Genomic DNA, 22,526 nt, shown 5'->3' with positions numbered 1-22,526 from the left:
ACGTCATTTTAATAGAGATGGCAGCAATGAAACATTTCGTACCTGGGTTTTGAAGTCTGCAGCCGTGGAGAATTGACTCATAGGAACTGAACTGCACTATTAAGACATCAAACAAGAAGAAGTCTAAGCAGACCCCCATTCATAATTTAAAGTTTGAAAAGTATAGCCCTACTGAAACTGAAAAGAACCCATTCTCTGGTGCAGACATCTCCTGCACACTAAATGAAATGGTTATATTCTGACACCACGGATTCTAACGTTGTGGGGCTTACAGGAAGGTGCCGGAACAGAAAGATTACGTCTTACAACTGAGTAAGAGATTACATGCCGGAAGAAACAACCGAGTAACCGAAACATCCATGGCGGAGCGTTACTAATTCTCTCGAATTTGAACTTATCTTTTCTTCCAACACTAATTTCTCCATTGCCCCTTCTTTATTCTCTGCTTTCTTTCATCATAAACACACTTATATTGTAACAAGTAGTTGTAATACCTATTGTCCATAAACTAACGGACAATTTGAAGGGCGTTTAATTATTTATAACGCACGAAATACTTATTTATGAACTTTCGTGGCCACACATAAAAAAACTTGAATGTCGTGTGACTGTTCTGCAGAACATTTTTCGTGTGTAAAAACAAATAATTATACGCCCTTCAAATCGTCCGCTAATTTATGGGCACCCGGTACAATATTTATCTAACTCCTAGTGCACGGGAAAGGCAGAGATGAAGGAGAAGGAAATAAATTCAGGGCAATCTTGTCATACACCGATGACCCCCCAGCAAATTTGTGTATGGAGTTAAGAAAGGGACGATGGAATGCAGCTCACGTAGACTGGGCTACGGGGTGGACGACAGGAGTTCGATTCCCGACGGTCATTCAGTAGATACAAAAAAATTCTCGCGTTTTATGAAAACCATTTAATTACCGTATTCACACGAGCCAGGCACTGGATCCTATCCTGATCCAAGTGAATTCAGTTCGCATCCTACGAGTTTCCTTAAGCCGCCTTAACACTGTCCTCCCACATAAGCCTGTGTCCCAAGTGGTCCGTCACCCTTTCAAACCAAAATGTGGTATGCATCTCTCATCTGTACAGTATGTGATACGAGTCCTAATTAATCTGACGATCCTAATATTTTTCTTATTAATTTGAAATGTCAAAGTTGTGAAAAACCAACACAGAAATCTGGAATCTCCTAAAATACCCACGAGGAACAGTGCGACATATTGGTTGAGTATGATCTTGCCCGGAGAAATATACTTTCGATAAATAAGCCTCAGAAGTGTTAAAAACTGGCTACAAAGTTGTTGTCTAACATTAAGCCGACGTTACCGAGGGTCCTTCTGTAACCTAGACCGCCAATACCGTATTCCACAGATAATGTAACATATGCGCTCTAGCGGACGCAGAAACACATAAGGAACAATGGCAGCGCCTCTATGATCCGACTTCTGAACTACAACAGCAATCGTTGTTGGCCCCGGGGTCGATAACGTAAATTCGCGCAGCGTCTCTCATACCGACAAAAAAATCAAATGGAACTAATACGAAAACCACGGCACAGAACCAGTTCCATCCTCGTCTTCCTCCCAATAAATTCCTGTAACATGCGACTTAATATTATTTCTCTCAATTTTCGAAGTGGTCCATTTCGTAAAATTCTCTTCACGACGATCTTGTCTCGAATGGACAAATGTACTAGAAATGCATCCAATCGTGTGACAATTAGACACCTAGGAAATTAGGAATCGCCTATAACGAGAAGTTCACTCATAATTCTCTCTGTTCCGTTTCTTTTCGAGTATCTTCCTCCGTCTTCCTTAGTTTATTCATTCTCTCCCTTGTATTTTGTTCCTTTTACCCCGGTTTTCCAACCCCCTGTAAAAGGTCTCCACATCTCTTGTCCAAAAGACACTCAACGTGCAGTACGTGGCGAAATACTCGTCTTATGATTGCGCATCAACTACCAACGTTGTCGACACAGGTCACGCACATGACGATGAGTATAATTAAATCTGTTTACTCGACTGTTGTGTGACAATAATTTGGTTTTCGATACCAAATACCTAAGCAGTGGCAACCCGTGGGGGGGGGGGTCGTGTCGCATTGAGAATTTTGGTTGGAAAACATAAAACGAAAAGACCTAATCAGTAACGTGCTAGTTTGAAATTGATGTTACAAAAACACTGTCACGTTGTCAACTGCCTCGTGGGTGGTCAATTGGCAGAGATACTCGAGGTTCAACTTATTCAACTGAAGAGGCTCGGCGAAGATTCTGTGCCATTGGGGGGGCGGGGTCCTTATTTAAGACATCAAACTGCTGTTGACACGGAAAAGTATCGGTGTAAGGTGGAGTACACCATTTACAACTTTCGAAAAATTGATATCAATTCTAAGGGATAGATAGATCGAGGAAGAGATGAGACGATAAAACATCTTAAAAAAAAAGACAGTGAAGAAGGAAGAATGCTGGAACTCGCTCAATGTTTTGCCCTTCCAGTACGTAGGACGCCAAAGAAAATCATAGCATCGCCTTTCCGTTTGATGATCGTAGCTCAAGAACAAAATTTGTGCGAGAATTTCTTTTGAATGTTGACGTTGCTATGCTTTGAGACTGTGTTTGACAACTCAAGTCATGGAAATTTGTTACGAGAAAGATGAATACGTTGTGTAATAATTAAATTACAACTCTCTTTCCAGATGGGAGCGTTTAAAGTTTAGTTACTTACAAATAAGCATCGGATTCCGATAATTAAAAACAGTGCCTCGGGTTCTCACGTCCTAGCAGTTCAATAAGACGCAGTGCTGGCTCTCGTAATTGCGTTCCTGCGCGCATTTTAATACCACAGGAGCGCGTGGAATGTGGAATGTGGAGCATCCCCAGGGACTCGCAGAATTGCAGAGTGGAGTAAATTGAGCAAGGAATGAGAAGAAAATGGGATAAGGGAAGAAGAAACGAAAGCCACGAGTAGAAAGATAAACAAAATGTGAAGGAAGAACAAAGAGAGAGAAACGAAAGAACGGGGCAAAAGCTATGAAGGAAGAGAATGAGAAGGAAATAAAAGCTAAACAGAAAGATGATGAGAACGTTAGGAGGAAGGTATAAGGAAATGAAGGCTGTGCGGGCGGGTACATACATAAGGCGGAGTCGCTCCGGTCTGCATCACTCAGTCTCCACGTAACCATGGAGCCGACCGCACCATGGCCGCTGCTGCTACTAATCTCGACTACAACCACAGCCGCCCGGGTGTTCCGCATCCCGCTGGACACCAACAGCACCTTCTCCTGGACACTGGACTATCCGGCACGTACCGTCAGCATCGAGGTGCACAGTCCCGCCGAGAAGAACCACTGGGTGGCCGTTGGCTTCTCAGACTACGGGGATCTGGTAGGCGCAGACCTCTGCGTGCTGTGGACGGACTGGCGAGGTCGAACCCACTTGCAGGTAGGCCTACGAACCCTCACAGATCCACAGACGACAGCCGTCTTACTTCTCGCCGCTCACGATCCGATTCACATTTAATTCGAAGCTACGTAATCTCTGAAATCAAAACAGATCAATTAATAACCTACATTAACTACCCACTTATTTACTCTGACTGGCTCACATACAGGAAGGTCGTAAGTTCACAAAAAATGGCTTTTTTGCAGAATTTTGTGATTTTCTTTCGCTCCTCCAAGCACAACAACCATTTTCACTCGTGGCACAACCTAATCTGTCAAAGACACATAACGGCACACCACAACACTTCGCCTCACGAAAATACTTCGTGCTCGCTCTGTAACTGTGCAGGCTTAAGAAAACAAAACCTAACACATATTGAATAAAACTATCGATGACGAACCAGTGTGTGTATTACGAATTCTAGTTACAATAGACAAGACATTACTCTTTTTCTCACTATAACGTGTCAACACACTCGTGGCACACCGTCTTAAAGCCGAGCCACGATATTCCCCGTTTTATCTTGTCCTGTTCCTATAGCCACGTCGCTCTCAACACCCTGGTCTACCTTCAGCGGTTGTTTAATAATCACGGAACGTGGGTGCGTGCACCCAAGACTTCAAACCCTTGCAGGGAGATTCTGCCAGTGACCTAGCGCACTCAGCGGGGCTCTTGGCACGGCTGCAGGCCCAGATCGCAAACACGTCCATAAATTATGTGCTCACCGTCCGAACAAAATGTCCCACGTCCCTGATTCTTAACTAAGTACCACGCAATGCAGACGTATGGGGGAGTGGAGGTGTAGCTCCACGTTGTCAGCACTGACGCTGGGTGGCGAGAGGTTAGCTTTTCGCCCCAGTCATTACCCGCGAGAAACGAATCCTAGTGCCGAATTCAGAGGAGTCCCATTGCTGGCCTGGACGTTGCAGAGATCTAAACCCTGGTCGTCCAGCCCGTTAGCCTCGTCACTAAACTGATCAAACTATCCTGGCTTGCTGGTCTAATTTCTCTGACGACACTGTTCAGATGCACGCATTCATACGCCGTAGAACAAGAACTGATACATGATTACTAAGGGTTGGTAGGAAAAGTTCGCGGCCTATTTTAATGTACCATTGCGGAATTTTCCATACGGACTGAGAGAATTCACGAAAAACCTTTGCTTCACGGCCGAAATGCGCAACAAAGCGCGGGTCGCGGTCCAGGCAGGAGTTTTCATTTAGAACATTGGCCTATCCAGAGTTCAACAATTCGCCGGTGCCAGGGTAAACGGGACAGCCGAAGTATGATACATACTTCATAGTCTGTGTTTCATAAAAAAAGCAAAGCTGTCCCACTATACTCCTTGTAACACTTGGGGGAGGGGGGGGGGTTATAGATCCTACTCATTTTTAACCTCGGCACTCTCGCTTTACCCCCGGGGAAAGGACCCCGGTACCCAAAGTAAATGAGGCTGGGTGGGCAGGCCCCAGAACCAGTCTGGACACAGGGGCTAGAGGAAAAGTCCTCTGCCCCCGTGGGGGATCGAACCCCGGTCATCCAGTCCGTAGCCAGTCAATATACTACGCCGGTAGTCAGTGTTTCACCTGTAATTTCGAAAAACGATTACTGAGGAACTAATTACATGTGTAGCGCATATATTTAATTTGGGGGGAGGAGGGCAGAATCAATCTGATCTCCTGATTGTTGCAGGACACTTGGGTCGATTTAAACGGCCGTTCAGTCGTGGACTCCCAACAGGACTGCCTGGGATTCAGGCACATACAGCTTAATGACGTCGTAAAGTTCACTTTCACGAGGCGCTTCGATACCTGTGACCCACAAGATTACGTCATTGAGGTGAGCTCGATAAGATCCGTCAGACGCACTCCCGATAAAAGCTTTGTGTTTTCCTACCACGAGCAGCCTCCGGCTGTACAGTCGCCACAATAAATTACTTCACTGTGCAGGAAGGCACGACACACGTGGTGTGGGCGCGGGGCAGAGGCCCCCTGTTCCGGCTGGAAGGTCTCAACGTGTCTAGCGCCGCTCACAGCGGAATGCAGCGGACGCAACTGCTGAAGAACACTTGTCCTCTTCCCTCACACCCGAGGGACACGTGGCACCACGACATCCTCAACAGCGAGGTGAGAGTGTCTGGCGATGACACCACTTACTGGTGTCGCATGCACAGGCTGCCAGCAGCGCTACGCACAAAGCACCACGTCGTCCAGGTACGACACAAAACTCATACTGCCATGTTGTTCTCTCTGTGTGTGTGGGGCCTGTGTTCACTTTGGCCTTTTCCCAAAGTATGAGGCAGTGATCCAGCCCGGGAATGAGGCACTTGTGCACCACATGGAGGTGTTCCACTGTGAGGCACCACACACCCAGATAATGCCAGACTACCAGGGGCCTTGCTTCTCAGTCGAGCGACCTGAAGTCACCAAGGTGTGCAAGAGAGTGCTGGCTGCATGGGCCATGGGGGCCTTGCCCTTCAGCTACCCTGAGGTACTGAATTACTTCACTGTTTCTAAGTATGATGTTGTTTTAGCAGCCATCACACAAAGACTTCATCTGTTTCAGGAGGCTGGTCTACCAATTGGAGGTTCAGATTTCAATCCCTATATCATGTTGGAAATACACTACAACAATCCAGAGAAGAGAACAGGTGGGAGGGAAATAAACTATTTTATTTTAAATTTATAGTTAGTTTAGTGGGATGCAGTGTCTTCTGGGTTGTTGCACCATGAAGTCTGGTAGAGTTTACTGACATTTCAAAGCCAGCAAGCAGACTCCATGGTGGAACAACCTGAAGACAGCCATCTTCAACATCTGACCTTACTATCAAATTGTTTAATTGGCATTTTAAATGTAGGATACGTGACATTAACTGAGATACAAAGAAATTTAAAAGGAAAAAGTTGTTACACTTGAATTAACCTGCACGAGGTAACGTGAAAATACATTTGTATGATTAACACATATTGCACTTAGCTGGCTGAGGATATGCTCCAATTGCAGTGATAACAATACCAATACAGCCAACTTAAGAAAATGATTTATTTTCCAGACTGGGTAGACAGTTCAGGAATACGTATGTATCTTACCCCAACATTGCGGCGCTTCGATGGTGGTGTCATTGAATTAGGTCTCGAGTACACGGACAAAATGGCCATCCCACCACATCAACCTGCATTCGTACTAAGTGGCTACTGCATTACCGAGTGTACTGCCGTGGTAGGTGCCTTCTCTTAGCAGCCATACACTTCATACACTTAACTATGTCGCTGAGCATCCAGTCACTTCACACAACCATGTGTTTGCAGGCTGTTCCACAGGAGGGCATTGTGATCTTTGGCTCTCAACTACATACACATCTGACAGGCATCAGGGTTTTTACACGACATATTCGGGATGGCCGCGAGCTACCAGAGCTGAATCGTGACAATCACTACAGCACACACTTCCAGGAGATACGGTCCTTAAAGCGACAAATCAAGATCCTTCCGGTGAGTGAGGATCAATTCTTGGTATTCCAGGACACATGCAATCTATAAAAACAGCAGGGTGGCAGGACATTAACATCATGTTTGGGAGTCTTCCAGGTCACTTGAAAGAGGAATGGGGGTAGGTACTCCAAAAGAATTGCCTCAATTTGTGCTCTTTAAATTTTATATTTGAAAACAGCACATAAACCAAGATTCGAAATCTTATAAAAGAACTCTCAGATTTAGTTTCCATACTGTACTGAATTACACATAACCTGTACCTGGTGAGGTAACCTTGCCACTGCCATGCTTTTTACAGGGAGATGCACTGATTACAAGCTGCTGGTACAAGACCACAGATCGCAACAACATTACTCTGGGAGGCTTTGCAATCAGTGAAGAAATGTGTGTTAACTACATTCACTACTACCCAAAAATTGATCTTGAGGTGTGCAAGAGCTCCATCAGTTCTGAGAGCCTGCAAACATACTTCAGGTTCCTCCATGAGTAAGTGCAGAAGGGTGAAAACAAGGCTCAGTGTCTCCATTCTTTTGTTCTCTGTGCACTGTTATGATTCCTACATTCAGCCATTTCATTCCATTTCTCTCTTCATATCTTCTTCCAAGGGAACATGCCAATTGTTTTACATGCATCTTTGCAAGTCTGCCTAATTATTTTTGAGCAAGGTGGATAATTTTCATAGCACTTGGTATGTCACCTTCTTAAGTTTTACCTTCCCACTTTTAATAACAATGACTTCTTCTTCTTCTATGGCTCTCCGGTCCGTATTCGGTCCATGGCCTCCTCAATTCTCCTCTTCCATTCGGTCCGTCTGTCCGAGGCCTTGATTGAGGTTTTGAAACATCTTCTTTTTTACGGTGCAAGGTTGTTAACCTTGCGACCAACCCCCAACCTGGAGGACCAGGGTACCTGTCTTAGTCCGACCTCTCCCCCTCGACCAATCTGGCTAGGGAGGCCCTATCAGTAGCTATGCTACCGCCAGCATAGCTCTTGGGATCACTGAGGTACTCAAGCCCCACCACCACCACGACAAGGTGCAGGTATCAATGACACCAGTGCAAATTACTGAGATAGGAGTGATATTAGCACCATTTAATGTGCATTTGCAAAATGTTGTTTGAGGGCAGATTTTTACAGTCACTTTTGTGTAAAACAAAACTGTTCACTTATTACTGAAATTTCGTATGTCGATCAAAAGCGTGCCCACAAGTTTTGTTCAAAATGTCAATTTGCCTGTGAAGTCTGCCCCATCTTTATTTGAGTAATTTACATAACGCTTTGCGCTCTGCCTGCATTGATGTTTGACTGTAGTTGAAGACTAAGATGTAAATTCAGCTAAATCAATTACTGGTAACACACATTCTCTTAACAGCCATCCAAATCATGCTGCGATGCTTGCAGTAACTCGTCATATGTAACAGCTGACTAAGATGTCAGACAACTTACTGCATGTGGTGTGCATGTGAACCTTCTCAGTTGTGTGTGGTATTGCAGGTGGGAGGGACAGGCCACTGGACCAGATCTAGGAATCTCAGACAACTACGAGTCTGTGAACTGGTCCCCAATGAGGGCTCGCATACTCCACGAGCTGTACCACGAGAGTCCCCTGTCCATGCAGTGCAATCAGTCCACAGGAGAGAGATTCCCAGGCTACTGGGAGAACATGCCCATCACCCCTGTGCTGTTCCCACTACCACCTCATCCCAGGGACTGTGCCACACATCCCTAGGAGCAATGACCCTGTAGTCAGTCACATGTAGATACACTTACGTACAATAAATACTAAATGCAATGTAATACTTTGTTATGTAATCATGTGCAGCCTGAACTAAACCTGCAGGGGGGATTAAATATATTCCTAACCTCAGCATCAGGTGCACGCAAATGCTATGCTTCAGGCTTTAGTTATTCCACCTCCCATGGCCGACTGGCCCCAAAGACGTCAAGACACAACGGAGTGAGGAAACAGAACGGTAAACTTGCGACACATAAAGGTACAAAGGGAAGTCCAAGGTGATTAATTGATCCAGTCCCCAACACTGACTTGCAATCACTATAATCTGGACAGATATTTTATGAATGACATCTGAAGGAATGAGTTATTTACCGGTTCCTCACGATGTAGCACCTTCTGACCTCCTACCAGCTTTCAACCATTTTCACAATGCCGTTGCTGCTCCAGCTATGATCTCCCGTTGTTCTGTAACAGAGGCAATCTTTTGCTTAAGCCTTTTCTGCAGTCTGCACCTTTTTCCTTTTATTCAATCAGCTGTTGTATGTCATTGATTTTTTCACTGTTCTATATTTTAACCCCCTTTTAGAAAAATTCCGATGAATGAGATGACTGCAGACTTGAATGAATGTCCTATAGACAGATATGATTGAAACTTAAGCAGCCTTTCCCCAAAAGAAATGGCTGCTTAACTAGGTTTGTTTATCTGAATCACTGTTACCAAACCTGTTATCTTGAGACAATGAACTAGTGAAAACAGGATGCAAGAAGGGAACAGTAAAAGCATCAAGTGTTGCAGGTTTGGTTAAAGCAGGCCAACTCAATGAACACACACAAAATACACCCCAGAAAACAGTAATCTTCTTGTCGGCCATTTTCAGTCATCTGGGATGATAGCCACAAATTATAACATTGGTACTTATTGAAATTTTCCTTTATAAATTTTATCCAGGTACATACATATTTGTAACAGTGCTTACCAGTGATCCAGCTGTTAACTTTCATGGCTTGGTATTACTGGCATCATGGGTTCAAGTGAATGTATTCATCAATGAACTGAAAGAAATATACTGCACAACATTACAAAAATACAGAAGCAAGACTTCTCAGTCAAAAATAAAATGCGAACATTTCTGACCTTTCAGTACATATATATATATAAAAACTGGAAGGAGCAGCAGGATGGGTGGGTGACTGAAGGGATTGGGGGGGGGGGGGCTGTCCCCAATTACTTTGTCAGAAGGCATTCTAGAAATACATTTTAATTATAATATATTTCCCTAAAATACACTTATGCATTATGAGCATATAGGCCCTACATGGAAGGGCATATCTTGAAAACAAATGTATTCAGTACTTTTTACACAGTTGATAGTAGAAGCAAAAGGGCAAGAATGTTATTTGATTGCTTATTGCTTGTAGCTTGTTCTGAAATTCTTTGTGACCCGAACAATAAATAATAAATGCTAATGTCATGATTAATTTGGAACGAGATACAAACTGCTATCACAGTGTTCTGGAATAGGGTTACAATCACATGGAATTATGGGAGGCAGGCCATTGTTACCTGGGTGTAGTCCATTCATTCACCCACCTCCACGCCATCCTAACGACACCTGCCACCCACTATAACAATTGCCAAAAAGGAAGACACCTTTTCTTTTAAATTTTGGAGACCAGAAACCATATATCATCTTATGAAGAAGTTAAACAAGAGACATGCTTCTTGCCAACTGGTATCAAACTAGGCTAAACAAATCTAAAGTTAAGAATACTTTCATGTCAATGTTTAAATTCTAGTTTTTTATGCCACGTGGATTACTTTCATGTCAATGTTTAAATTCTAGGTTTTTATGCCATGTGGACTGTCCACATGGCATTACAAGCCAGAAGTCCAACAGCGACATCTTCACTGCTATGAGAATCTCTAATCCCATCAACATTAGTCATTATGACAGCTCTGAGAAACAAAAAAATGTTTCTTCACTTCCTTTCCAGTAAATGTTATATAAACTTACACTGATTTCCCTGACCCTAAAAAAAATTCCAATGACATCGCACCAACTGTCATGGCCTCTGCTTGCACCTACAATGTGAGCACTGCAGCCTACACAACACTAAAACATCAGCTTGAGTATGTCGTCCAGTCAATGCCTCTGCAACAGTGTGCCAGCATGAACCTAAATAAAACTACACTATAACATAAAAACCAGCCCATAACAGTGTAAGTACAGGCTGCCCACAAAGCTACTCACTAAATGTTTTGTACACAAAAAATAATAAAACTATTTACACTCATGGCAAACATTACTGCAATCAGCGTCTCACACGAAGGCACTTGGGTCTGTCACTCCTGGCAAGGCTTAAGGCACATTTGGATTGTGGATTTTGGTCCCATATGAACAATCACAGATAAACGCTGCTCCACAGAGTGACATGCAAGACAATCTGGGTGTTTAACAAAATTATTTGTACAACAGAAGGAATGTAGCAACAGTTCACAACACTAAATATAGATGGCTTCTGCTTGTTTCTGGTGCTGACTGCTCGCCACATAAGCATTTGCCACTGGACTGTGAATTCCTTCAGACCAATCAGAGTTAGAATGTGGTGAGGAAGAGGACCAATCAAAATTAGAGTCTGGGGAGGGTGTAGGGAAGTTCTCTGGTGCCTGGATATAGTGCTGGGGTGTCGCTTCTGGGTTCTGTGAGTGCTGGCTGGGAGGCGTGAGGTAGTGATAGTAGTTCACATTCTGCTGCTGCTGTTGTTGCTGTTGTTGTTGTTGTTGTTGCTGCTGCTGCTGTTGTTGTTGTTGTTGCTGCTGCTGCTGCTGCTGCTGCTGCTGTTGTGCCTGCTGATTGTTGGCACCTCCAGCACCCATTGGCTGCTGCAGTTGCAGGTTTGCCAGCTGCTGCGATGTGCCATATGCCAGAGGGAGCTCTGCTGAGGACGAGAAGTCGAAGCCCATGGCTAGCTGCTGCTGCTGTGGAATTCCCCCATGTTTCTGGTGGGTTGCAGCCCTCATGGCAGCAATGTGTGTGGGAGAGGTGGGAAGTGAGGTCTGTGTTTTCGAAGGGGAAGGAGACCCCATGTAGCTGGTGGGGGGAGACATGGTTAGGTTGGAGTTCACACTGTGAGGGGGTGACTGTTGGTTGCTGTAAGGAGGGGATAATGTGTTCGGATGCTGCAGAAGCTGCATTTGTGGCTGCGAAGGAATGCTAAGGGGCAGTGATGTCTGCCGCCCATGTTGCTGAGGCAAGCCTTGCTCATGGAATGCAGGTAGAACTCCATAGTTCCCTGCCCTGTATGAGTCCAAACCAATGTTATGCAGGCTCTGCATGGAAGCAGCTCCCTTGATGCAATCCTCGTAAGATGGGGGCTGCTTGCCCATCAGTCCATTGCCCCCATCCAGCCCAGCATGATGCAGCTGTGCCAGAGTCAGTACCCCATTGCTGTAGAGGGAATTGTCATAGGGGCTTGGTGTTCCATCTGTTGCGCTGAAGCTTCCAACTGTGTGTGGGGATTCAAGGGACGTGACAGGTGACGCCACACTCTCCACACTCTGAACACCATGAGGTGGTTCTGGTTGGGCCTGTGCCACCGGTTTCTTGTTGCTTTTCTTGACACTGGGTTTCCGGCGTACTGTCACTACTATCCCATCTGCATCAGGGCTAGTAGGAGAATTTCCAGTTGCACCCACCAATCCACCATTGTTACTGCCAGCCTTTGTCCGCTTCTTTGATTTTGGTGGTTTAGCACCAGCACCTATCACCGTTGGGTGTGTGATCAGGTGATGGTGATGACTGGGAGAGCCTGCAACAGATTGTCCTGTTACAACTGTGTCCCTACAATAAGTAAATTTATCTGACCACTGCCACAGCATGCAATCATGCTCACCAAGGATGGGACCACTGGGTATCACAGTAACCATCTGAGGACTCCTAGGAACGTGTTCATCTAGCAGCCGCACAATGTCATGATGCAGTTTTTCACCTGCCACATCACGTGGCAGCCTGTCCATGTGGTCTGTGATCTCACGATTTGCAAAGTTGTCAAGCAGTGCCTTGCAGGCCTCATAACAGCCTTCGCGTGCTGCCAGGAACAGTGGAGTCTCATCCTGTAATATCAGAACTTAACATAATCCCCAACCCATATTGATACATTGTATGTCAGAAAATCAAGACCACCACTGTCCTTTAACATCAGAATTAACTTTTCATAATAATTTTGTGTTTAACAAAGTGAAAAACATTCAGATAAATTTTGCACAAAATGAAGGACAGCATTTCAGTCATGAACATTACTTATCCGTGTCTAAAATCTTATAAATGGCAGGAAGCTTTTCACACATCTGCATATACAAATCACATTTTTACAATCACTAATATAACTCTCACACAATCCAAACAAAACATGCCCCTGCTCTTAAAAGTTAAAATGACATAATTTCAAATCCAGGTATACTGGCAATTTTGTTTACTCTGAAGCTAGCTCAGATTTCTATAAAGGAATTATGTGAAAGACAATCTGAAGAGTTATATGATTTTCATATATCCTACTGAACTTAAACACCACAAAGGTGCTCACTTTGGATGGACATCTTTAACTTGCCATACTTATAACCACGGCTGAGATAATGAGTAAATATTGCAGGTACTATAAGACTGAAGAGAAAATATATTCCAGCCACAGAAAAATACAAATACAGAAAGAGAAGTGTGGGCCAGAAAAGCACAGACATCATGAATACAAAATGAAACAAAATCCACAAAAAGTTACAAAATATCAAACAAGAGTGCAGAAATGTTTGACATTTATAATATGCTGTAAAGATTAAGCTTACCTTGTCATCCTGTGCATCTCTGTTTGCTCCATGTGCCAACAGGATGTTCACTGCATCTACATTGTTCACAGAAGCTGCCCAGTGGAGTGCTGTTTTACCACAGTTGTCAGCAGCATTGATATCAGCATCAGCATTAATAAGATCTTCCACCATTCCTTCAATAGCTAATCTTGCTGCTAGAATCAGTGGTGTAGTGCCATCAAGCATCCGTGCATTCAGGTTTGTGGCTCGGTTACGAAGAAGAATCTGCAATTGAAACGTCCAGCAATCACTATATAGGTTTTCCAAGATACAAATTCCACAAACCGTGAACACAGTACTTCCAAGTGTCTTCTTCTCACATTCATTCTCATATTGAAACTTTGCTACATTTTCAAAGGACATATTAACCACATTTATATCACCACTCTTTTGCCTGAAAGCAATAACATTTGTAAAACACTGTTCCCCATCTGATAAAAAAAAGTCTCACACAGAAACCCTTGTAACAAAGTCAGTAGATCTTCAGAATCCAGAACGCCATTGTCCGAATTTCCCGAATTCTTTCTGTGGGAATGCCTTTCCACAAAACTCATACTTTCCAAGAAGGTGAAAACTGAGCAAAACAATCCAAAATGTCTTTCTGCTTTACAAAGAGAAGCAGTTTCAGCCTTGCAATCACTCCCTAAGTCTGCAAGTACAATAACAATTTCACATCACCTGAAACACTCCCATAGCATCAGCTGCAACAGCTGCATGCAGAGGTGTTCTGCCAGTTTTATCCTGTGAGTTAGCATCAGCCCCTGCATCTAGAAGTCGCTTAGCAGCATCTGCTCTTGCATAGCGAGCAGCAAGATGAAGGGATGTCTCTCCAGTCTTTTCCAGTGTAGCGTTCAATTCTGCACCCTGGGCCACCAAGTCTGCTATTACAGCAGCTGTTCCATCCTCTTCCTCATCTTCGCCCGTGTCTATCCCACCACCACGAACAGCTGCCACCATGAGCGGTGTCATCCCACATGGTCCACGAACATTCACGTCCTGGGTTCCATCCTGCATCAAAATGAACACGTCACAAAGATTAAAGTGCATGTTCATCATGCCCTCTGGACTGTGGGAAACTGTCTTATGAAAAATACAATGGGCAATATAAATTCTTCTTGGGATATGGGGCATTAATCTTCTTCTGCAAAATGGGATATACTGTGACTGGCTAAAAAATTTGATGCAGATAAAAAAATTCAATCACCCAGACAGAACTACCCACATCCTATTACCATGGTGGGAAAACAAACAGAAAAAAAGGTGGGTTCACGAGTAGCTGATGTGACGCAGCATGATCATCTTCCACAATACGCATGAATAAACTCGATTTTTAATTAAATTTAATATTGGGCAGTTTTCTGAAAAAAGTCAAACCAATCACATTTTCATTTAGATCACGCAATTTTAATGATGAATTTCCATAAGAGCATAAATACATTTTTGAGCTTAACTCAGATGCTTGCAACTAAGCAGCAGCACACTACTGCTTTTGCTTACTTGGATAAACATGAAAAATAACTTGTATGAATGGATTTGGCTTACTCTGATAATATTCCATATAGTAATTATTGAAATGAAACTGATCATCATAAACAAAAATTGTATCACGTGCAATTAAGTTCAATTTTCATCCTTCATTTGGTGACACCTTAATCTCCCCCTCCATGTGCAACTACAGTGAACTGACTGAATCTGTAACACGTCTGTACACCTTTCAATCTAGCCTGAAACCTTAACTCAAGTATACACACCAGACTTGGGGGTGTCAGTATGGCAGGGTCTGGTCTCTGTCTTATGTCTGCTGCCTCTAGATGTTGCTGAGTCCACATTCGGGGCTCACTCTCATCATAGTCAGTGATTGCAGTGTGGTCACTTGCATAACCTGCCTCACAAGCACGAATTCTTTTGGGTGGTAGATCAGACTCATCATCCGACCACTGGGGACCACCACCATGCTGACCAACCATGGTGTGTGGAGGTATGTCCACATCAATGCAGCCAGGAGGCTGTTTATTCAGGTTGCGCATCTCCTGCCCATCCGGCCCCCGTCGACGAGACTGCCGCCGCTGTCCGCTACAGAACGGACATAATGGATAAGAACTGAGAAGAGATGCTACATATACATGAACCGATCTGGCATGAAATGTAGTCACTGTGACAATTTAAACACTGGTAGAAAGCAATAAATGCTGACATCATTGTAATAGCAAAGCACAGCTGAACTTAATATCACCAGTTACAAGATAAATCGCCATAGCATATTGCCCCCTCCCCCCGCACAGAGTTATTCAGATAGACAAAAATTTAATTACCCAAATCATGTTACATGAAGAGTATAAATTGTTAAGTTCATTACATCATTCATCCATTCTCATGTAACTTCATCTCTTAGAAGTCTAATATTCTAAATACATAAGATAAAATGTGTACATTCCTAAAGATAAATATTCTAAATTATATACATGTCTGACATGAACCATTTTTCACAAAATGTTTCCTAATGCATGTATAAGACGAGAGAGAAAGGAATGCTTTTTTAAATCCAGTTATGAAGCCAATTCATATATTTTCCTGCACATTATGAGAGTTTAGAACACATATGCACACTAACCTGTTGTTACGGAAGAAACCTTCAGGAAACCACGTAATGCCTTGCGCACGTTTTCGCTGAGCAGCCACCAGAACTCCAATCAGAAGACCCACCAAAACAACCAACACTACTCCAATGACCACATACTTCATGTTTGTTGCAGTCTCAAGTGGTTCTGATGCAGTCACACCCCTTACTTGATGTATGTGGAATGACGTCACCAGCGAGTGCCTGGCCGCCGATGCCGCAATATAGTCGGCAGCCTGAAACGTTCCACATATGCATGTAAGCTCGCTCTCTTCAGTTATGTATCTGGCACTGTATCAGTGATCTAGCACATTTCTAACATACTGTCACATGATAGGCATCTCTTCAAAAGTAATCCTAAAATATCTGCTTCTTTTTTCAATACTTCACAGCTACAGTGTTTCCTGAGTATACAGACACAGGGCAGAGTCCTCAGAAGAAGCCTTAGAGTTAATATATTACAGAAAAGTTGTTCCTGTTGTTGAATTCCATACAATTTTAACCTTTATTGTAACTAAACGTAAATGGGCAATTAGTGCGACCATCTCTTTCTTCAATATTTCCCATTCTGATGAAAATCAATATAACTAACCTACAAACAGATAATACATTAGTCACACTGGTGCATCAATGTTGGCAACTCACCTCACTGGCTGTTTGAAAGCACCCTGACCCCTCAACAACTGTGCATTTGCGGTTGTCAAGTTCCAGATATACCATCACCCCAGATGGACTGACGAAAGAGTCTTGCCCGTCACGTACTGTTTCCTTCCAGGGGTAGATCATGTCATTGCCCTGGTCATCCTTCTTGATTCGCACAGTGGTTCGCAGATTGTGGCCCATCTGCAAAAACCACATGGTTGGTGCAGTCTGCTGTAGCAACAGTTCTTACTGAACACAGGGACATTTAGCCACACTCACCTCCCGCAGGAAGGCAACAACGTTCTCACGGAAAGGCTGAACGCTCATCAGCACCACGACAGACATCATCCCTTCTGCGAACTTGGGCTGCTGCTCTTCACAGTCCAGACCATCCCAGTTGCACTCTTCATTGTTGCAGCCATAATCGCAGTGGCCATTGGCGTAGTGTTTCCGGCAGTATGCATCATAGATAGGGCTGCGGCAAAACACAACAGCCATTGTAAGAACAAGTTAAATACCATTTTCACTCATGGTGAAATTCACTACATTGATCACAAATACGTATGTATTAAAGAAAATAAATTTTTATTTGTTACACGTTTCTTGAGCCCTCAAGCATGTTTTTTTAAATCACCACCATACTACTCGTCAATATCCAAACTGCTGCGTAGTAAAATGTTCAGACACGGTTCAAGACACTGTCACAGCATTTGTCAACCAAGATTTGAACCAGAGCTCCCCTAATTATAAAGCAGGAGTGCTAGCCACTCAGCTGCGATGTTGGCACCTAACTTGAATAAATCAGAGAAATTTTAAAAAACAGAACTTACTTGCAAGGGCTGACATTCTTCTCACAGTCACGACCATCGAACAAGCACTGTGGATTGTTGCACTCCATGTCACACTCCCCATTCATAAACACTTTCGAGCATCTGATGGGATCCGTGCAGTTGCGCCACGGGGCGATGCCCAGGGAGCAGTCATTGCCATCAAAATTGCAAGCATATGTGTTGCAATCCTCATCACATTTCAGGTTGCCTGACTTCTCTCTGCATCCATTGGCGGCACACTTTGCACGCTGCTCTTCCAGGTCTGAATCAACTGCAGAGATGGTGTTGGTGGGGATGCGGCTGGGTTTGGGCAACACAGTGTGACCCCACCCTGCACGGAAGCTAGGGTTGTAGATGTCGCAATTCTTTCCCCCCCACAAATCAGGACAGTGACAACCATAGTCTCCCAATCGATCCTGGCAAAGTGCTCCGCTCTTACATGGATTACTTGCACACTCATTCCTTGCATCCAATTCACAGAACTTTCCTGCTGTACCAGAGGGACAATCACAGCGATAACCACCCCCATTCACTAGCACACATGCACCACCATACTGGCAAGGATTTGAGTCGCAATCTGAACCAGAAAACTCACAGTTCTTGCCATAGAAGCCCTCTTGACAAGCACACGTGTGCCCTTGCTCACGGGCATTGCAAATTCCTCCATTCTGACATGGAGAGCTGTCACAGAAGTTGACCTTGACCTCACAGTGGTGACCCATGAAGCCAGGCTTGCAGTTGCACACATAGTTATTCACAAGCTGTACACAATCCTGTGTACCCTGTGATGAGCAAGGGTTTGACAGACACTCATTGATGTCTCCCTCACAGCGTGGTCCCACAAAACCTGGTGGGCAGCGGCATTCGAATCCTCCAACACGGTCCATGCAGGTCCCATTATTGTGGCAGGCTCCAAGCACACAGTCATCCACGTTGATCTCACAGATGATGCCTAATGTTCCTAAGGAACAGAATACACTTGATCAGCCAAAAATCATAACTCAGTTAGAGACCCACACCAGAAATAGACAAAAGTAACTACAGAAGGATAAACGGTACATACATACACCTACAAATACATTTAGCCAAACAAAATTCAGGCATACAAGGGATATTAAGTCAGGAAGAAACAAATAAAATGCGCTAAAACCTTCAATTACTGTTTAAGTTAAAAGAACACATTATTCAAAAATATATAACAACTGTGACAGCTAAAGATGACACTAAATATAAATGGCAAAAATGAAAAATTTAGAAGTCAACGAACAGGTATGTGTAACATTCATCTCAAACACATTATCTACGAATATTACATTCTGGCACAGGAGAAAGACAAAGTAAATCTCAAAAAATGTATCACATAAATAATTTTCAGGATTCATTGGCTCATTTGATTTTCACATACTTCGGTTACTTCCCATTCTTTAACATGTACATATATATATATATATATGAGACCAGCATGCCATACATGTATGTGTGTGTGTGTGAGACCCATTCTCAACCGAGAAACTGACTTTCATAAAATTTTGTATGCCCCTGGATTCCACAAGAACCTCATGTTTCAACTACATACAATCAGCAATGACAGCTTGGCAGTTGCACAAACTAATCAGGTGAGAGGGACGCTAATGACACATAACCTCGTCATACTACGAGGATGCGGGCTAGATTGTGACTTGGAGGTTAACAATGATGGTGATGAGATATGCTTGACCTCAAAATTACCTGGGGGGCAGGAACAACTGAAGTTGTTGACAAGGTCATGGCATGTGGCCCCATTCTGGCAAGGATTCGGCTGACAGTCATCCACATTGAGTTCACAGTTCTGTCCTTGGAAACCCTTTGTGCAGTGGCAGGAATATGAGCCAATCAGATCCTTGCATGTGGCACCATTCTGGCACGGTGCAGACTCACACTCATTGATTTCATCTTGGCAATAGCTCCCAGTGTAGCCATCCTGACAGTGACAGCGGTGGCTATTGCCTATGTCCTCGCATGTCCCATTGTTGCAGAGGTCATCCTTTGTCACACCTGAAAATAACTAAATTGTCAGTATTGTTCTTGGATAAACACAAGTGGTACAAACATCACCGCACAAAAGACACAAACCTTTGCGTATAGCCGCATCACTGCAGGAAACCATCTCCACATCACAAACCTTGCCCGTCCAGCCCGGTCCACACACGCACGTGTACATATTATCTGTCTGTTTGCACGTTGCCTGGTTCATGCACGGTTCCGTACTGCACCAGTCCACATACGAGTCACAGCGCTTTCCTGTGTAGCCATAGGGACAATGGCACGTGTAGTACTTGATCTGATCATGACACGTGGCCCCATTTAGGCACGGATGGCTGTCGCACTCGTTGATGCGATACTGACAGTTGGATCCTGTGTACCTGTGACACACAACACCGGATGTGAGTAGAAGTGTAAAAGCAACAAAAAAAAAAACCAGCCTGCACTCTGCATAGACACCACGACACTAACCCAGGCTGACAGATGCATGTGTAGTTGTTGATGCCATCGACACACTTTCCTCCGTTCATACAGCTACTCTCAGTGCAGTCCTCATCGTTGGTCTGACAGTTGATACCCGAGAAGCCCAGTGGACACGTGCAAGTATACGAGTTGACATACTGGTTACATGTGGCACCATTGTGGCACGGAGCCGAAACGCATTCATCGACATCTATTTCACAGTGCTTGCCTCCGAAGCCATCCACACAGAGGCACGTGTAGTCACCAATCCCATCAAGGCATGTTCCACCATTCTGACAAGGAACTGAAATCAAGATTCCATCAAAATTTCTGTTACGTAATAATGGGGTAAGGCCCCTTGTAAGCACAACAATTCTCAATCTTGCAAGTTTGTCCTTTGGAGTTGTTTTTACTAAACTGCTCTGTCATTCCGCCATAATGGAACATTTCTACTGTATGTATAAAAACTGCAGACATGACCTCTGCAAAAGGACCAGTACTCACACGAAGCACAATCATCGGTATTGATGACACAGTCTCGACCCTCGTAGCCCTTTGCGCAAACACAGTGGTATGAGCCATTTGTGTTGCGACAAGTGGCGCCATTACGACACGGTGAGGACACGACACACTCGTCCACATCCTCATCACAAAGGCGGCCCGTATAGCCCAGACCGCACGTGCAGGCAAAGTCGAGAAAATTGCTGGAGGGGGAGCAGCGGGCCCCATGGTGACACCTGTCATATAACAAGAGCAAAAATGTTATTTAACATGTCTAGTGGCAAGAAGTGGAATGACATTTTTTTGTTGAGCGCTTCCTCACCTGTTTGGGGAACACGGGTCAAGTTTGTCCCAACAGTCTCGACCTGTGTGAGGCAATTCACACACACATTTGTATGCATTTACAAGATCAATACAAGAACCTCCATTTTTACACGGGTTTATGGCGCAGTCATCCACATTGGTCTCGCAGTTTGCGCCCGTGTAGCCGGGCAGACACTCGCAAGAGTACGCATTCAGGTGGTCTTTGCACATGCCTCCGTGCTGGCAGGGGTTTGAGCCACATTCATCAATATCTTGTTCACACTGTTTACCTGGAAACAACACACAGCTTCATGACATCTCTGACGCAGACTCAAAGTTCCTGATCACCAACATCCGTACTGTCAAACTCACCACCAAAGCCAGGAAGACAGCGGCAGATGAACTGGTTCACGCCATCTTCACACGTTCCTCCATTTTTACAAGGATTACTAGCACACTCATCCACATCACTGAGACAGCGTGCGTCATAGTAACCACGCGGACATTCACACTTGAAACCATCTACGAGGTCCATGCAAACACCTCCATTTGCACACGGATTGCTGGCACATTCATTGATATTGGTTTCACAGTGCTGACCAGTAAATCCAGGGATACAATCACACGAATACCTTTGTAACAAACAAAAACATCATGAAAGCTCAGCATCTCACCAAGTTGTACCTTCTGATTAATTGCTGCAGAATGCTCCAAACAGCAAAGACAAACTATCATCTACTCACCTGTTTATGCCATCTACACACTTTGCACCATTGCGACATGGATTGCTGTAACACTCGTTGATGTTGATCTCGCAGTTAGGGCCCGTGGTGCCCGACTTGCAGCGGCACTGGTAGCCATTAATGAGGTCCTCACAGTGTCCTCCAAACTGGCAGGGGTTGCTCTCACACTCATTGACCTGTGTTTGGCAGAGGTACCCAGTGAAACCTGGGTGGCAGTTGCACGTGAATGAGTTCTCCCCATCGATACACTCTCCCCGATGGCATGGGGAGCTCTGGCAGTCATTTATGTTTGTTTCACAGTTGGTACCTGGCAACATACAAGAACCCATCAATGCCATATCCGTAGTCATTATAACCCATCCTCACCTCATACAAATTTGGCACCAGACTGTCTTTTTAAGCATCTGTGAACGGCCATGTACAAGCGGACAAGAACTTGGTAACAGTATTAATTACCGTTATTTGCTAAAATTTAAAAGTCTGCAAGAGAAGTTACACACATCTCACTAAACAGTAAGCAGCACTCACCAGTGAAACCTGGAGGACACTCGCACGTGTAGCCTGCGATGGAGTCGTGACAGATGCCGCTATTCCGGCAGGGGTTGCTCTCACAGTCATCGATGTTGATCTGGCAGCGATTACCAGTGAAACCAATCGCACAAACACACCGGAATGTGTTAATCAGATCATTGCATATGCCTCCATTCAGACATGGATCCAGCTGGCACTCATCAATATCAATCTCACACTGTGTGCCTGTGAAACCTGCAATAGAAAGTGCTTTGTTAAAGCCTGCTAATGATGGGGTGAGTCATCTCAACTAAGAACCAAACCCAGGTCTCTAAGGTAAGTTGAAGACTGACAA

General features: G+C 44.3%; 2 protein-coding genes across 2 annotated transcripts in view; one reads left to right on the top strand and one right to left on the bottom strand.

The window, feature by feature from the left end:
* Positions 1-3,138: 3,138 nt before the first annotated feature.
* Positions 3,139-8,742, top strand: Tbh (Tyramine beta hydroxylase). The gene is made up of 9 exons (XM_022082709.2): positions 3,139-3,454; positions 5,147-5,293; positions 5,404-5,667; positions 5,747-5,944; positions 6,020-6,104; positions 6,507-6,673; positions 6,763-6,945; positions 7,244-7,431; positions 8,440-8,742. The coding sequence occupies exons 1-9, from the start codon at positions 3,194-3,196 to the stop codon at positions 8,672-8,674; spliced, it is 1,728 nt and encodes a 575-aa protein (XP_021938401.1). The 5' UTR covers positions 3,139-3,193; the 3' UTR covers positions 8,675-8,742.
* Positions 8,743-9,923: 1,181 nt separating this feature from the next.
* The window catches only part of N (neurogenic locus Notch protein), a 53,063-nt gene continuing 40,460 nt past the window's right edge, over positions 9,924-22,526 (bottom strand). The window contains exons 7-23 of the mRNA XM_022082708.2: positions 22,190-22,426; positions 21,662-21,968; positions 21,291-21,550; positions 20,938-21,208; positions 20,619-20,851; positions 20,124-20,418; positions 19,743-20,032; positions 19,359-19,664; positions 17,631-18,591; positions 17,080-17,275; positions 16,804-17,001; positions 16,153-16,394; positions 15,293-15,614; positions 14,220-14,549; positions 13,521-13,766; positions 12,575-12,794; positions 9,924-12,490 (exon numbers count right to left, since the gene is read on the bottom strand). Coding sequence (XP_021938400.2) covers positions 11,184-12,490; positions 12,575-12,794; positions 13,521-13,766; positions 14,220-14,549; positions 15,293-15,614; positions 16,153-16,394; positions 16,804-17,001; positions 17,080-17,275; positions 17,631-18,591; positions 19,359-19,664; positions 19,743-20,032; positions 20,124-20,418; positions 20,619-20,851; positions 20,938-21,208; positions 21,291-21,550; positions 21,662-21,968; positions 22,190-22,426 — 6,221 coding nt within the window. The 3' untranslated portion in view covers positions 9,924-11,183. The remainder of the gene's footprint in view (positions 12,491-12,574; positions 12,795-13,520; positions 13,767-14,219; positions 14,550-15,292; positions 15,615-16,152; positions 16,395-16,803; positions 17,002-17,079; positions 17,276-17,630; positions 18,592-19,358; positions 19,665-19,742; positions 20,033-20,123; positions 20,419-20,618; positions 20,852-20,937; positions 21,209-21,290; positions 21,551-21,661; positions 21,969-22,189; positions 22,427-22,526) is intronic.

Source organism: Zootermopsis nevadensis, unplaced genomic scaffold (genome assembly GCF_977971745.1).
Source record: "Zootermopsis nevadensis isolate Lab colony 2312 unplaced genomic scaffold, Znev_1.0 Znev_ptg000002l, whole genome shotgun sequence".
In the NCBI taxonomy this organism is placed as follows: Eukaryota; Metazoa; Arthropoda; class Insecta; order Blattodea; family Termopsidae; genus Zootermopsis; species Zootermopsis nevadensis.
Note: the sequence above shows the minus strand (reverse complement) of the source record. Positions and strands in the feature narration are given on the sequence as shown.